The sequence below is a fragment of the Petaurus breviceps genome, unplaced genomic scaffold (assembly GCF_028583685.1).
Source record: "Petaurus breviceps papuanus isolate PSGF00001 unplaced genomic scaffold, PetGlider_PUasm1.0 90977, whole genome shotgun sequence".
NCBI classification, from domain to species: domain Eukaryota; kingdom Metazoa; phylum Chordata; class Mammalia; order Diprotodontia; family Petauridae; genus Petaurus; species Petaurus breviceps.
The window spans coordinates 43785224-43802892 of record NW_027187391.1 but is presented as its reverse complement, the minus strand read 5'-3'; the positions used below and the strand labels follow the sequence as shown (position 1 = coordinate 43802892).

The following is a 17669-nucleotide window of genomic DNA, read 5'->3' as shown; positions in this document are numbered from 1 at the left end:
AGTTTTATCTTCTTAACATAGCTCACATGTGTACCCCTGGTTTAGGCCCTCATCACCTGAATTATTGCAGTAGCCTGGAGGTTACTCTGCCTGCCACAAGTCTCTCCTTCATGCCATTCTCCACCTACTTGCCAACATGATCCTTCTGAACTTTAGGTCTGACATGTCACCACTGTGGCTCCCTATCACTTTCATGATGAGATGTTTGGTGTCCAAAGGACATCATAACCTGCTCTATCTTCTCTCCAACCCCCAAGTTTCCCATTCTTTCCACACCTTATTTAGCCCTAGTCTTTCCTGTGATCCATTGATTCCTTGCTATTCCTCACACAAGATTCTCCATCTCCAGACTCTGGACATTTTCACCTGCTGCCCCTCATGCCTACAGTTCTCTTTCTCCTCATCTATGCTTCCTAGCTTCCCTGGTTTGCTTCAAGATCCTGTTAAAATCCCATCTTCTACGAGAAATTATTCTGGTAACTCCTTCCTTCTGTTGATTATTTCCAATTTATCTAGTATATAGCTTGTTTGTATATGGTTGCATGTTGTCTTCTCCATTAGATTGTGAACTCCTTGAGGAGTTCTTTTGTCTTTATATGTATTCTCCAGTGCTTAGCACAGTGCCTGGAACATAGTGAGGTCCTTAATAAATGTTTATTGATTGATGGAAAGGCTTTAAGACTTTGATAAAAATAGGTAAGTTGGTGATGTGGTATCATAGGCATGCACATCGATATTTGTGGCTCTTAAAATGATGTGGCATCACACAATACATCATTTTGCTTTCCAGTACATTTGGGTAGAGGCTTCACATGAGAGGAGAGTGGATAGGAGGTTGTTTTCATTGAACTTATTTCTCTTCCTTTACTGAGAGAATTACTAACTATACATATTGGTGCTTTAAGGGCATATGACTCTCATACAGTCCAGACCGTTCAGTATCAATTTTACTTTTTTAATTGACAAATTATCTGATGGTCCACATTTCATTCAGCCTGTAATGTTTGGGACTACTTGGAAGAAGGTCCCATTGAAGTGGAAGCAGGTGTTGACTACATAGATTATTTGTACATCTAAGTTCTGTACTCAATAGAGCCTAAAGTAATTAATTAATCAAATACATAAATAGGGTGATAGATGAATAGACAAATACATATGTATGTATGTATGTATGTATGCATGCATACATATACAAAATTTCCAGATCTATTTCACAGAGCTTATTTAAATTTCAGATCACATAAATGCATATTTGTAAATGTGTGTATACGTGTGTGTATATATATATATGTATATATATATATCTGTAAATACACACCCATAGCATGAACTATACTAGCAAGAATCCATACCACCAGTAGCTTCTTAGAGGAAACCATGGTAGTTTTGTACTACCATTAGTCTTATGCTTAGTGGAGTCACAGGGTATAATACATAAACATGCACATCTTACATGCATGTATATAAGTGAATATCTTGTGCATGTATGCATATGGCACAACACACACACATATGTGTGTACACATGTGTACACACATATGTGTGCATATTTACTTGCTTGTTTATTTATATGACCCTATCAATCCTAGTCTCCAGGACTGGGGATTTGAAAATAGTCTTTTCTCTCAGAGGAACACATTCTGAAAGAGCTTTGATTTATTGATCTGTGGGACTTGCATCTGTACTTTATCTCTTTGTTAGATTTGGCCAGTGGATAGCCACTTAGTCTTATGATCAAAACATTCTTGGTACAAAGTCCTACAAGAGAGGAAGCAGGCATAGTTGCCACCTGGCTGGAGGTGAGGCAGATTCAGCCATTACCTTGTCTAACTAAGATCACTTTACTGATACCATATACGCAACAAGCACAGTGTACTTGGAAAAAGGCTGAAGGGTGAGCTATACTGGCTAGAATCCATGTCATCTGCAGTTCCTTAAAGGAACCCATGGTATTTTTATGCCACCATTGGTCTTATACTTAGTGGAGTTCCAGGGTGGATTTTGGCTGTAAACTGCCACCGGAAACCTTTGAGAATCCCCCAGTGCTGCCCATGATGGTGGGCTTAACAAAGCATGGAGGGAGTCCTCTGGCATTCCTTGTGTGGTGCTGTCAAGTTTTCACAGAAAGACTGGAGCAAAGGGATGTTTAGTGTTCCCTAGGGAACATTGAGATTTGTCAATTAATAGCTGTCAAATATTTGAAGGTAATCTGGATCAGCATCTGAGCTATTGAGTTGTGACATTGGAGATAACTTAGATTAGACTAGAGAAATAGTCATTTAGGTTATGGTAATTTTAAAAAATTTAAGTGAATTTTAAGTGAATAGCTCATGTCAAGTCTGTCCTTGGTAGTTTCCTGCTTCAAAAATTCAGGAGAGACATTAATTTTTGTATAGGAACTTAGATATTAAAGAAATATGTTAGAGATGAGTTTAGAAATGAAGTACCTATTTACATGGCTGTCGATAACCAAATCCTGCTCATCCAGCAGTTTTCGGACAGGAAAGGAAGATTGTTGGTGATTTTTTCCAGTTTGACTAATCTTTGCTTGACTTTTTAATAGCATCAGGTTAGTTTGTTCTTTTTTTTTTTTTTTAACAGCTTGTCAATTGCTTTTAATCTCATCAGTTAAATGACCCCCAATTATGGGGGTCAAATTCCATATGAAGAATCTAAATCCGTTCAGGTTTACATTGAGAAATCAAGAAAATGCCATAATTTTCCCTGATAAATTTTTCAGGCTTCCTTCTACTTATATAATCCTTGCTATTTTTTTTTTTTTTTTAGGATTTAGTTGTTCGTATTGTTTTCATTCTTGGCAACCTAACTGCAAAAAATAATCAAGCCCGGGAACAGTTTTCTAAGGAGAAAGGTTGCATCAAAACCCTCTTATCATTATTCAATACTTACTATGAAATGGATTTGAATTCTATAAAAAGGATGGATGGTGAAGAAGAAAAGAATAAGAAACACAAACAACCTTCTGAGGTGGAAGATGTCCTTATAAAGGTGATCCGAGTACTGGCCAATATATCCATTCACCCCACTATAGGGGCAGCTTTGGCTGCGAATCAGCAAGTAGTGGCGTTACTTGTCACAACACTGGGTAAGAGACACCCTTTTGGCCGGCTTTCTTTCTGTTTCTGTTATCTTGATTCAATCTTTCAGGCAGGTTGGAATGTCTCCACATCATTAGGGTATCTTTGGGCTCCAGCATGACTAGTGTTTTAGCGACATGGGTGTGGTGGACCCTAATTAGGACAAATGGTCTGCTTTAATGCAGCTCTGTCTGAGTGCTGCAGTATTTTCAAATGACACCCCCCCCCCCCAGCCTTCTCAGGCTGCAGGACAGAGTTTCCTACTGGGTACTCAGACTTGTCTCATAAATGCCATGATAGGGATCAACAGCTGGCCAAATTAAACAGAAAGTGTAAAAGTTCAGACTTGTTCTCTGAATTCCACAGTGGTAAATGCCACGTGGTTAAAGTTTGTCAAACAAAAGTAATGTTCCTAGATCTACTATTTAATGTTAATTTATGTAGCTCTATCTATATCAATAGCTAAGACACAGCACTTTGTTTTCAAAGTGCTTTTTATATGTACTATCTCGGTTACATGTTACATATAAGTAAAACACTCACATTTATCATTGTTTATCCTATTCTATACCCTCTGGCATATGAAGAAAATGATAACAAAGATATCTCAAATTTACATAGGGCTTTAAGGTTTACAAAGCCCTTTTCACCCAACAGTCCTGTGGCATAGATAATATATCATTATACCTATTTTACATATGTGGAAACTGAAGCTTAGAAATGTTAAGGGGCTTGCTCATGGCTACTCTGCTGGTTAAGTGTTAGAAGCCTGAGATGCTAGTAATCTTCTCTCAGCTACTTCCAATGCCTCTTCCAATATACCACCCAGCCTTGACTTGGCTTAAAAGAAGTAAAGTCCAAGATAGTTAGCTTGGTTGTTACTCTCAGCATTAGTAAAAGATTATGTTTAAATGATTGGAAGGAAGCTAAAATGTGGTCTGCAGATCATCTGTAAAATTAGTTTAGTTTAATTTTACATTGTTACATTAGTTTCATTATACATTGTGTATACTTGTGTATCTGTTTATCTGTCTAAATCCAACAACTCTCTTTCAGGAGGTGGGTAGCATGTCTCATGAATTTTCTGGAACTGAGTTGGTCAATCCATGGATCAGAGTTCTGAAGTCTTTTAGGGTTGTTAGCGATTACATTTTTACTGTTGTTATTGCAAAAAGTATTCTGGATCTACTCACTTGACTGCATCAGTTCACTCAAGGTTTCTCTGAAACCATCCCCTCTGTCCTTCCTTAAAAGAGTATACCATAATTTGTTCATCCATCTTCTATATATAAAATAAGGATGATACCTCCACCACCTATAAGGTCATCGTGAAGAAATGGTTTTGTGGACCTTAAAGTACTATATAGCATTTGGAACTATTACTGAAGTGTAATCAGTGGAACATTTTATAAGGCTAGTGGAGGTCTGACTTATGCGAAAATGGAAAGGAGTCAATGGACAGAAGAGATTTAAAACTTGGGGTAGGATGGAAAGTATACTGGCTCTGATGGTCAAGAACCATATTGTCTTTTACACTTAGTACCTGAGTGACCTTGGACAAGGCTTAACATCCCTGAATCTCATTCTCTCACCTGTAAAAATGAGGAGGTTGGACTAGAATGACTGGAATCCTGGACTTCTAGATTGATGACCCTGTAATTTGATGGCACAGGGTCCTAGAGGAGGCAGGAGAGGAAGAGGACTGTGGAATGGTTAGCCTGACAAAGAACAGGCATACTTCCTCAGAGATGAGGGATGAAAAGATAGAGTTAAGACAGATTGTTTTTTTAAGATGGAGAAGAGGGAGGGTGAGAGAGTTCTCAGTGGATGGCCTCAGTCTCAGCAAGGTAGGAAGGGAGGAATTCACCTCCTAAGAAGGGTGATTATGGTGGGGTTGGAATAGTTTTTGTGGTTAATTTCTTATGGAATGAGCAAGAATTGAATAAAAGACTTGTCCATCTTCCCTTTAGAATCTGATTTCACAAGCCAATTTGAGAGAGTACAAATTTGCATCTGAATAAGTGGTCTAATAAGTACACCCCTTTTGTGTTTCTGAAGCTTAACGTTGTGCTCAAAGTGGAGTTACATTTCTTCTGCTTCTTTCTGTTATTACCATTTCATTACTTTTTAGCACTTTCAGTGCAGAAATGTATAAGTAAATTAGTTTAGGGAAGAAAGAGATATTTGACTTATGCTATGGGGGGAAAAATAGCCTTCCATATGCTGGTAGTAAGCTGCAGGCCTCAGAGGCCAGGGATCTCAGGCAAAGGAAGGTTAAGTGAAAGAACACTGCATTGTACAAAAGGACATAGGTTCACAGTCTGCACCTGCTGTTTACCTTCTTCATGGTTTTGGGCAAGTCACACCATCAGGGCCTCAGTTTCCATCTGTAGAATGACACAGTTTATCTAAATGGCTCCCAAGGTACTTTCTAACTCAAGATCTAAAGAGACTATGATAATATGAATCTTTCTGAGCCCCAGTTCCTTGTCTTTAAAATGGGGGATCATCAGATCATAGTGACATAAAATTTTGGAGCTGAAAAATAATAATACCCATTCTACTTACCTCACAGGATTAGTGTTAAGGATCATATGAGACATCCCATAAAGGACTATGTAAATGTAAGGAATTATTATTAATGTCTTTATTATTTTTTAAGTATTTTTTTCCTACTGCCTAAAGTGGTGTCTTGGCAGAAAGTAGACAAAAAAAAAAAAACCCACACACCTGTTGATTGATTCTAGCCTTAGAAAAGGCATTCTAAATAAAACTGTCAAAGGACAGATTATGGCTGGCATTGAAATTATGATGTGCTCTGTCCTCTGGCTATAGTGAGTCGTTTTCCCTGTCTTACTTCCATTATTTTTTTTTTTCAGAATATAAATCAATTGATGAATGTGAGGAACTGGTAATTAATGCTACAGCAACAATCAACAATTTGTCTTTCTACCAAGTGAAGAATTCCATTATTCAGGACCAAAAGCTGCGCATTGCTGAATGTAAAGTTCTGGGTCACTTGGGGTTAATTAGTGCCTCTTTAAATTTTGATTCCATTATTTAGACCAAGTCATTAGTATTTTTTTTTCAGTTAAAATGCAAAAAAAAAAAAAAGAGCCTAATTCATTCCTAAGAGCAAAACTAAAAATTCATTTGTAGTAATTTACTATTTGATTTTATTAATATGATTTGTACTTTTCAGTTACTTGTATTTAGTATGTTAGTGTTTTAAGGGCTACAGAAGTGAAGCATTTCTTAACTACCTCTACTTTATTTTCTAAAAAAATCAAAATCAGTGCTCTTAAAGCTTCTAATGAGCAGCAACATGGATGGAATCCTGGAGGCTGTGCGAGTCTTTGGCAATCTTTCCCAATATGATGAAATTTGTGACTTTATTATACAGAAAAATGGTAAGTACATGGCACAAATTCATTAGCAAACACCTCTTGCTGATTTAGCTTTGACTTTTGCATTAGCCAAGTGGTTCCTGGGTTAGACTGAGCATGCCATGATCCTGCTTTTGCTTTAAATGCAAAGCTTTGCGGCTAACTTCCTGGCAGTGAGGAGGGCCAGGCAGGTCTGACCACATCACCTCTCCTTTACTCCACTTCCCCCAACACAAACTCCAGTGGATGCTCTCTGTTATCTCCAGGTTCAGATGTTAAATCCTCCATTTGGCACAGGATGCTCTTCGTAATCTGGCTTTCCCCACTCCGAAGCTTTCCATTCTTCTTGTACTCTCCACCTCTTGTACTCTTCACCCCTCGCCACATTCTCTTTGATCTAGTGATAGTGGTCTCTTTACTGTTCCTCAAATAAGACACTCAGTCTTCCAGCCGTTTTTCAGTGACTGACCCCCATGTCTGCAATGCTGTCCCTCTTCATCTCTGCCTTCTGCCTTCTGTTTCTTCAGGTCCCAAGTAAAATCTCACTATCTACCAGAATCCTTTCCCAATTCCTGTTAATTCTAGTGCTTTCCTTCTATTGAATGTATCCAATTTCTGCTGTTTGTGCACAGTTATTCTGCTTGTTTTGTGCATAGTTGTTTGTATGTTATCTTCTCCATTAGATTAGGACCTCCTTGAGAGCAGGGGCTATCTGTCTTTTACTTTGTGTATCTCCAGCATGTAGCACATGTGCCTGGTGCATAGTAGGGGCTTAATAAATGTTTATCCACTGACTGACTGCTGGTCTCTCTATTTTGCCCGAGTCCAAGCTGGGTTCTGAGTGCATTCCTTTTACTAACTGTTACCATGTTTCTTTCATATCTAGAGTTGATTTTTCAGGGATTAGGTCAGAGCTTGGCACACTTGCTGAGACCTTCACTTGAAACCACCCAGTGCCATAGCTTGAGTTAGAGATTCTCGTCTGACTCTTGAAAATCAGGTTGTGGTCAGGGCAGAATTCTTAGAGATGAGGACTTGCAGAGACGTTTTCCTATTTTTAAATACATATTTTCTCTTTCTCCTCCTAGACAAAGGGACTTCTTTCTTCTTTCCCTTAGGAGGTGTGGATGGGATGAAGGTGGAGCATATAGAAGGAAAGAGACAGTGGTGATGCTTCCAGAGCAGCAGTCAGAATTCCCTCTTTCCCCCCTTCCAGGCTCTAGGCTAGGCATCTCAGGCCCAAAGACTTCTTATCTCCATTTCTTTATGCTGTTTCTTTCCAGCATGGAATTTCAACTGAGGCCGGAGCACAGATGCTCCAACATGGTGTGTTTATGTACAGTAATAATAGCTCACATTTATATAGCACTTGAAAGTTTGCAAAAACAGTTGCCTTACAACAACCTTAGGAGATATAGGTTCAAGGACTGCCATATTAGGTACCACACTGGTCCATAGAGCTACAGTACCCTGAAGAATGAGGTTTCTTTCGAAGGAAAAATGGCTTTGAAAGACTCTTTTAGAACTCTCCTGAATGCAGTGATAAATCATGAGCCCAAAGGAATGAAACAAGCTATCTACCTCCTGCAAGAGAGGTAATGGATTGAAAATGAAGGATTAGATACACTTTTTTTTTAACATGGTCTATATGGGAATTTGTTTTGCTGGACTATGAATATTTATGAGTTTTCTCTTTATTATCTATTATTGTTCATTGGAGGGGAGAAGTGGGAGGGAGAGATAATGCTTGTAAAAATAAATAGATGAATGACTAAATAAAACAGCCAAAATAAAAATTAACAGAAATTTAAATTTTTACAAGAAAAATTGTATCAATTGAAAATACCATTAATTTAGGGCTATACTAAAAGTATTTCTTATAATCAGATCAATATAGCAGTATTCTCATTTTATATAGATGAGACTCCACCCTGAGGCTAAAGCCCTGTGGACATTGAAAATCTACCTAAAGTATTCCCTTAATGATTAACAGCAACCCCCCTCCCCCATAATACCCTTCCCCTCCCAGAGATTCTAAACCCTCATCAGCTATCATCTGCACCCCATTCCCCACTGCCACCTCCTGATTGCTTATTCCTTCAAACCCCCTCATCTCCACCCCCAGTGTCTCAACCCCAACCACTGTTCTCTCTGACATGCTTGCTCCATAGGCAGTAAAATTGCTTTCATCTTAAATTGTTTCCCTTTCTCATTCCTCCTGTCTTCTGGCTTACATTGAGACCTGGCTTCCTTCTAATGATGTAGTCTCCCTAAGTGCCCTTTCCAGCACTAAGTGCACTTTCACTCATCCCACCTAACTTACTGGTGGAAGTGGATTAGTTGGAATATTCCTTGCTCACCATTCCACTTCTAGGCTAGAATTCTATCCCCATCACTCAGGAACCTCTTGTCCTTCAATCTATATCCCTATCTAAATTCCAGTAGCCCTTTGCTGCCGACGTCCTAGATAACCCCCTTCTTTTCTCAATCAGTTAAATGTCTGATTTATAGTCTTTTTCTCCTGCCTTTCATGTTGGGGACTTCAACATACATACATACATACATACACACATATGTGTGTTGATATTTTTTAAAACACCCTAACTTTACATGCCTCAGCTTACTCATTTCATAAGACCTACTACTCTACCCCAACCTCAGCCACATTATAAAGATGGTCAGATTCTTGATCTTGCCACCACCCACAAATGTACCACTTGCATGTTAATGAACTATGAGATTCCCTTATCTGATCACTTTTATAGCATCATTCTAACTCTCCTTTTGCCTTCACTTCGAATGCTGTTATTTGTCTGCTTTATGACTTTAAGTACCTGGATCTTTCAGTTCCCTACCAGCCCCATCACCCCTGCACTAGCTTCTTTCTCCATCACGACCCATTGGTGAACTAGCTCAACTCTACACTCTTCTATTGAGTTGCTTTTGCCTTCTTGTATCATTGATCTTGCCCTGCTAAGTCTCAGCCTTGGATCACTCCTAACTTCTGCTGCCTTTGAAGGTTCCAATATACATATTGTTGAACAGAGGTGGAGAAAATCATAAAACTATGTTCACTGGGTCCACTACAGATTTATTACATAGCTTCAACTAAGCTCTCACTATGGTGAAGTAGTCCTTTTATATACCTCCCTAATTAATTCACTATCCCACTTATCCCAGTGGTTCCTTCAAACCTTTTTATTCTTCCACTAATTTCCTATGGCTCCATTTCTTCCTTCCCCTCCTTTTCCCTTCTCAACTAAGAATCTTACCTCATATTTTACTGAAAAAATTAAGGTCATTCATCAAGAGCTCCCTCTTCTACACTCTCCATCTCTCATCACTCAGATGCCTTCTACTACCATCTCCTTTACTCCTGTCTCACATGAAGAGGTGGCCCTTCTCTTTGCCAACCCCTCTATATGCACAAGTCATTCCATACCATCTAGCCCTCTCTGGTTGCCCCCTGTGTTATTCCCCTTCTTCCATTTATTTTCAATCTCTCCTTGTCTGCTTGCTGATTCCAAGTTCAGTGCTTTCTATTAATCCATGCCATCTGTCCACCTACAAGTAAACCATTAGGGGACCCTGTATATAAAATGCTTTATACCATAATGTGCTGTGCAAATGTAAATAGTCTTTGTTGATATTATTATTAATTACTTTTATCATTGCCCTATGAATGTCTTAGGAAAAATTTCCTAAGTCAATAGTCTTGGGTTCAGTGTTTTGTTCCATCACTGACTCTAAGCAAGGTATTTCTCCTTTCCACTGCCCTTTTTGGAAAAATGAGACTGTGTGTCCTCTTGAGATTTCACTATTATGTTTTTCTTCTCTTTGCTCAACCCTTTATTTTTCCTGTTCAGTCTACAAATTTATGATTGCATTGCTGGATGCTAAGCACCAAGATGTTTGCTTTTCTGCCTGTGGAGTTCTCCTAAACCTCACTGTCGACAAAGACAAGCGTGTAATCCTCAAAGAAGGGGGCGGAATTAAAAAGTGAGTTAAAAGACACAGTTCAAAACATGCTAGGAACCTTTTCAATGTTTCTGAGATCCAGAGGACTTTGCATTCAGGGGATGGTGGCAGTTTCTGTCATTTTTTAATTAAAAGAGACTAATTCCAGATTGAGAGGCCCCAATTTCTACATGAGGAAGTGCTGTTAATTATTTCTCCATGTCTCATGCCTTGGTGGGAACAGGAAAAAAGAGTGTGTGTGAAGCAGAAGTGATGGTGTGTGTGTGTGTGTGTGTGTGTGTGTGTGTGTGGTCTATTGGTGTCAGTTGCTGAGTACACTGAGGGGAGCCCAAATGAAGATCAATCAAAGTCAGGCTTCAGGGTCCAGTGCCCAGTTGCCCAGGTCCTCTTGGGGAACCCTTTGAGTCAGGGTTGGGGGGGGTGAAGGGGAGAATGCACATTTATTTGCACATAAAAGGACCAACATAACTGTTGTTCACTTTGCTTTCAAAACCTCCAGAAGAAGGGATTGCTCATAGATGAAGGTTGTAATTGTAGTTTTAGAAGTGAATGGATTATTCAGTAGAACATGATTAAATAAGACATGAATTATATGTTTAAAATATGGCCAAAAGGTAAATATGACCATTTTTTTAAATGCAGAATTTTGAAATGGCTCCAGCCATAGTCACTCTACATAGTTTACCCCTTCCCCTTCCCACACCATCTTTATAGCTAAAGTTCTCAGATGGATAAGTAAGGTCTTTGTGTCAGTTTTAATTTTTTTTTAATCTCCCCATAAAACCTGTCGGTGCACTCAGCATATGGCATATTGTTGTTGAATGGAACTGAATTGAATCCTATTTCTTTTACCAAAACAGGTTAGTGGATTGTTTAAGAGACTTTGGCCCTACAGATTGGCAGCTGGCCTGCTTGGTTTGTAAAACATTATGGAATTATAGTGAAAATGTCCCGAATCCTTCATCGTGTTTTGGAGATGAGGACACAAATGCACTCTTAGTCTTATTGTCATCATTTTTAGGTAAGAATTTTACAGTGAATGAGCCAAAAGTTCCTGTGTACCCATGTTGAAAAATGATCACTTTGACACACTTTGGTATATGAGATGAGGTGTGTAAGATGGGCAAATGTATTTCTACAAGAAAGAAAGGACATTTGAAACATTAGCATAAGTATTACCATAACTTTGCATTTATATGGCATTGTATAGCTTTCAAAGTGGTTTCGCATACATTATTTCATTTGATCTGCACAACTCTGAGGTATCTGGGACAGATAATCAATCCTTATATCCATTTGACAGATGAGAAGATTGTTCTTGAGGTCTCTTGAGGTTAAGCAGTTTTTCTTTTTCTTTTCTTTTTTTTTTTTGGTTTGTTTTTCGGAGGGCAGTTGGGGTTAAGCAACTTGCCCAAGGTCACATTGCTAATAAGTGTTAAGTGTCTGAGGCTGGATTTGAACTCAGGTCCTCCTGATTTCAGGGCTGGTGCTCTATTCACTGTGCCACCTAGCCACCCCTCGTTAAACAGCTTTTCAAAAGCCAAAGAGTTAGTGGCAGAGTTGGGACTCAATTCATATAATTCAGATCATGTAATTTCTAGTCAATATCCCTTGTTTATACTTCTTTGTAGGTGTTCTTATAATATTTGTCTGAAATAGTTAGCCAAAGATTTTAAACTAATTTTGTAAGATCACGGTGTCTTCATCCAATTATGTTTTAACTTTTGCTCTAAGTAGACCAGATTTGCATTCTTGTATTAGAGAAAAGGATGAATGATGGCACACTGTATAGTTTTTAAATAATTTTTTTTACTTATTTCTTAAGAAATATTTATACCTTCTTAAGTAACTTTTTCACCACATTTAAAGTATAAAATATATTTTTTTGTTTCTTATCTATGTATGTATCTATGTCTTGACTTTTTTTGAATCTAGGTGCTTTATGTTATTGCTTTGGAGTAGTATGTATATTAATGGAGATATTTTATAGATATAGACACACACACACTCTTAGGGCTTTACATCCCATCCAATCATTAATCAGGACATCAGGACCAATCTAGTATTCTTGCTATCTGCCTTTCCATCCATCTCCCCCAAACCCTGCTTTCTATTTCTTGCTCTATAAACAGTAATCAAATGAATACTACCATTGCTACTGGAATTTTCTCAAAAATTTAACTACATCATGACTTCACTCACCATTTCTGTGCCTCCCCAAACCAAAACTCCCTTTCTTGGCCGCTGTTCTCCTGAATGTGTTGTCTACACCTATTAAAATGTCAGTTCTTTAAGGGCAGGGATTGTCTCACTTTTGTATTTGTATCTCTGGTTTCTAGATATTTGTAGTCACCAAAATACTTATAGCAGCACTTTTGTTTCTTGTTCTTTACTAAACAAAAACTACTGCCATAAAGTATTTTGGTGACTACAAGATCCCACTTCCCTTTTTTTTTTTTTAATCGATCATCTCCTTCAGGCATATGCCTAACAGTAGAACCTTTGGGTCAAAAGATATGGATATTTTAGTTACCTTTTTCATATAATTTCAAATTACCTTCCACAATGGTTTTACCTGTTCACAACTCCACCAAAAGTGAATTAGTATTCCTCTTTCCAAAAATCTTCCAATACTGACAATTTCTAGGTTTTTTTTGTCTTTGCCAATTTGTTGGGTGTGAAGTGAGACTTCCAAGAATTGTTTTGATTATCATTATTAGTTAGCTGGTTTCCTATAGTTGCTAATAGTTTGCAATTTTTGTTTTGAGAAATGCTTTTTTCATATCCTTTTTATCACTTTTGAAGAATGGCCTTAGGTCTTACGTAGTTCTGTTAGTTATCTTGAATCTTAGACATATCAGAATCTTAGAAATATTTATTACAAAGACTTTCCCCCTAGTATATTGTGTTGATTTTTGTTCTAGTTTCATTCATTTTGTTTGTGTGAAAATTTTTCAGTTTTATAAAACCAAAATTTTCCATTATATTTTGAAAAACGAACTTTATCCTTTGGTTTTTACCCCTAAGCCATAGGCATGAAAAGGTACTTGATTTGGTTGTACTCTGTTTTTAATGGTATTACATTTAATATTTAATATGTTTGCCTTTAATAATATTTAATATACCAATCACTATTCCATTTTCAGTTTATTGTGGCATATTGTACAAGATATTGGTTTAACTCTGATTTCTATTAGACTGCTCTTAATTTATTCCAGCAATTCTTTCCAAATAGGTAAGAATCCTTAGGTAATTTATGTTTGTGGTTTATTATTGTACATTGAGTTCAGTTATTTCTGATTCTTCCTGTCTGGTCTGTTCCATTTTTCTATTTTCCTAATTTTTTTAAAGCAATTGGGGTTAAATAACTTGCTCAAGGTTACATGACCAGTTATTTTTTTTTGTGTGGGTGCTGAGTATCTGAGGCCGGAACCGATGCTGGGTCTCCCAACGCCAGGGCTGACGCTGTTAGTCACTGAGCCACCTGGCCGCCCCTAAGCAATTGGGGTTAAGTAACTTGCTCAAGGTTACACAGCCAGTTATTTTGTGTGGGTGTTAAGTATCTGAGGCTGGAACCGATCCCAGGTCTCCTGACTCTGGGGCTGGTACTCTTACTGCGCCACCTGGCCACCCCTCTATTTTCCTATTTTGAACTAGAATCAGATTAACTTGTCTAATATTCATTCCTTGTTTTATTCACCAAATAAATAGCCCTGACTTCAAGGAGCTTACTTTCTACTATACAGAAAAACATGAACATGGATAAATAAATATAAACTATGCACAAAGTAAATATAAAATAATATCGGGAGGGGAGGCCCCCTGAACTGAACTGGGTAGAGCAGGAGAAGTCTCCAAAAATGTGTGACACCTGAACTGAGCTTTTACGGGATGTAGGAATTCTCAGAAGTTGAAATGGGGAGTGTATTCCAGACATGATGGACATGTACAAAGGCAAAAAGACCACAGACAAATTATTATTTGCAAGGCTAGTTTGCCTGGATTGTAGTTTATGTAAAGGAATAATGTGTAAAAATCCTGGAAATATAGTCTAGAACCATATTGTGCAGGGCTTTAAATGCCACACTGAGGAGCTTGTATTTTATCCTAAAGGCAATGGAAGCCCCTTCAGTTTCTTGAGCATGAGTGGCACAGTCATACTTCTGCTTTGGGATATCAATTTGGCAGCTTTGTGGATGTCAGATTGGAGAGGAGATGACAGGAGCCAAAACTATCTTAACAGGCTAGAGCATTGGCCTGAATCTAAAAATATCAAATTCATTAGGGATAAATATAGTCTTACACTTGGATTCAGAAATCAGCTTCATAAGGAAATGATAGATGAGGCATGTTTTGATAACAGTCTTGTTTTAATGGACTGAGCCTTCAATTTGAATCAACATTATAACATGGCAGCCAAACAAGTCAATACCACTTTGGATAGCATTAAAAAATGCATAGCTTCCAAGAGTAAAGAAGTGATAGTCCCTCTGCACTCTGCCCTAGATAGATCACAATAGGAGTATTGTTTTTAGTTCTGGGTACCATGGGTAGGAAGGAAATTGATGGGATCATAAGTATCCAGAGAAGAGCAATCAAGATGGTGATGGGCCTTGAATTGAAGGAATTAGGGATGTGTAGCATGTAAAGATGACATAATGCTCATATTCAAATTTTTTTTTCTTTTTTGGAAGGGGGAAGGCAGGGCAATTGGGATTAAGTGACTTGCCCAAGGTCACACATCTAGTAAGTGTTAAGTGTCTGAGTCTGGATTTGAACTCAGGTCCTCCTGACTCCAGGGCTTGTGCTCTATTCACTGTGCCACTTAGCCCCCCTTATTCAAATATCAAAAAGTGCTGTTGTGTGGAAGAAGGATCAGATTTGTTCTGTTTGGTCCCAGAAGGTAGAACCAGAAGCAAGAAGTGGGCATTGCAAAGAGGAAATTTAGTCTTGATGTCAGTAAAACTCCATAACAATTAGAGCTTTCCCAGAGTGGAATGAGCTGCCTTGCATTTCCTCTCATTGGAGGGTTTTGAGAAGAGGCTGGATGGTCATTTGTCAGGCATATTATAGTGGGGATTGGACTAGATGGCTGAGAGGGGTTCTTTCTAACTCTAAATGTTGTGATTCTTGAGAAATTGGAAGCAAGGGGGATCAAAAATGAGGCTATTTCAGTAAGAGATAATAGATGAGGGCCTTCCTTGGCTGGTGGCTGTGTGAGTAAAGAAGATAAATGTAAAAGATGTGGATGTAGAACTGGCAAGCTTTGGTTAACTAATGAGGATTTGGTGGAGCGATGGAGAAAGGAATTGAGAATGACTCTATTGTGATCTTTGTGACTAGCAGGAAGATGCTATCTTTGGTGTTGTTCAGTACAACCCTTTGTGACTCTATAGACATAGCAATCCAGGCCATTCTGTCCTCCACTATCTCTTGAAGTCTGTCCAAGTTCATGTTCTTTGCTGTCATGATATTATCTATCCATCTCATCCTCTGCCATCCCCTTTTCCTTTTGCTTTCAAACTTTTCCAAAATCAGGATCTTTTCCAGTGAGTCCTGTCTTTTTATTATGCAACTAAAACATTTAAGCTTCCTCTTCAGTATTTGACCTTCTGGTCTTTGATTGACAAGAGAAATTGGGGAGACAGGTGGGTTGCGGAAGGGGGGAGTAATGAGTCCCAGTTTGGACATGAGTGTTTTTAGTCACTTATTAGTCAGTTGTTTTTCAGTCATGTCCAACTCTTCATGACCCTATTTGGGGCTTTCTTGGCAAAGATCCTAGAGTGGTTTGTTACTTCCTTTTCCAGTTCATTTTACAGATGAAGAAACTGAGGCAAACAGGGTTAAGTGACTTGCACAGAATCAAACAACTAGGAAGTTTCTGTGGCCACATTTGAACTCAGGAAGATGAGTTTTCCTGACTTCAGTCCTGGCACTCTATCCAGTGGGTCACCTAGCTGCCCCTATGATATGCTTATCTATTTGGAAATATCTAATGAGGTAGTGTGAGACAAGTTCAAGGGAGAGACAAGGGCTCTATATATAGTTCTGGGTGCTATCTGCTTGAGAATTGGTGAAATTAGCATGAGAAAGGATGCAGAGAGAAGAAGAGGGCTCAGGACAGACGTCCAACGAATACCCAGGTATAGAGGTTTGACATTGATGATGATCCATCAAGGAAAATTAAGAAGGAAAAGCCAGCCAGGTAGGAGGTGAACTAAGAAGATCCATGGAAAAAAGAGGATCCAGGAGAAGGGAGCAGTTGTGTCCAATGTTGCAGAATGATCAGAATGGATGAAGACTGAGAAAAGACAATTTCCTTTAGCAATTAAGCAAGTTGTTGGTAACTTTGCAGAGAGAAATTCCAGTTGAGAGATGAGTGACCATATTGCAAGGGACTGAGAAGTGAGTAGGATATAGAGAGATTGTACAATAAATTGATTACTCAAGATACAGAAGCAAATGGACCTTATTGTCTGATAAACCTAAAGATTCCACTATAGGGAAAATTGGGAAGCAGTCTGGAAGAAATTTAGGTATAGACTATCATCTCATACTGTATACCAAGATAAGCTCTAAATGAATCATGACTTAGAGATAAAAAGTCACGTAATAAACAAATTAGGAAGTAATAAGGAAGAAATTACCTTATAGGTCTATTGATAAGGGAAGAATTTGTAATCAGACAAGGAATATAGAGAAGAATTTTGATAAAATGGACAGTTTTGATTACCTAAAATTTAAAAGTTTTTGCCCCAAAACAGTGCACTTAAAATTAGAAAGGAAACAGTTAATTGGGGTAAAATCACTGAAGCAAGTTACTCTGATAAAAGTCTCATTTCCAGATATGTAAGAAATGGATTCAAATTTGCAAGCACAAGGGTAATTCCATAATTAATAATTGTTCAAAGGATATTAATAGGTAATTTTCAAAGGAAGGAAAACCCAAGCCATCAACAAACTTATGAAAAATGTTTCAAATAACTAATAAAGAAATGCCAATTAAAACAACCCTGAGATTCTACTTCATATCCATCAGACTAGCAAAGCTGAATGAGAAAAAAGAGAACTGAACAAGAGTTGGAGAGACTTCCAGCAAACAAGCACATTGAGGCATTGTGGATAGAGCTGTGAATTGATCCAGCCATTCTGGAAAGCAGTTTGCCCCCAAATTACCATACTGTGCATGTTCTTTAACCCAGAAGTA

At 38.2% G+C, this 17669-nt stretch overlaps 1 protein-coding gene across 1 annotated transcript in view; it reads left to right on the top strand.

Annotated features, from left to right (window-relative positions):
* ARMC2 (armadillo repeat containing 2) overlaps positions 1-17669 on the top strand; it is a 177749-nt gene that overhangs the window by 152165 nt on the left and 7915 nt on the right. The window contains exons 13-17 of the mRNA XM_069077084.1: positions 2788-3106; positions 5978-6100; positions 6395-6508; positions 10351-10483; positions 11323-11483. Of these exons, the coding sequence (XP_068933185.1) occupies positions 2788-3106; positions 5978-6100; positions 6395-6508; positions 10351-10483; positions 11323-11483 (850 nt within the window). The remainder of the gene's footprint in view (positions 1-2787; positions 3107-5977; positions 6101-6394; positions 6509-10350; positions 10484-11322; positions 11484-17669) is intronic.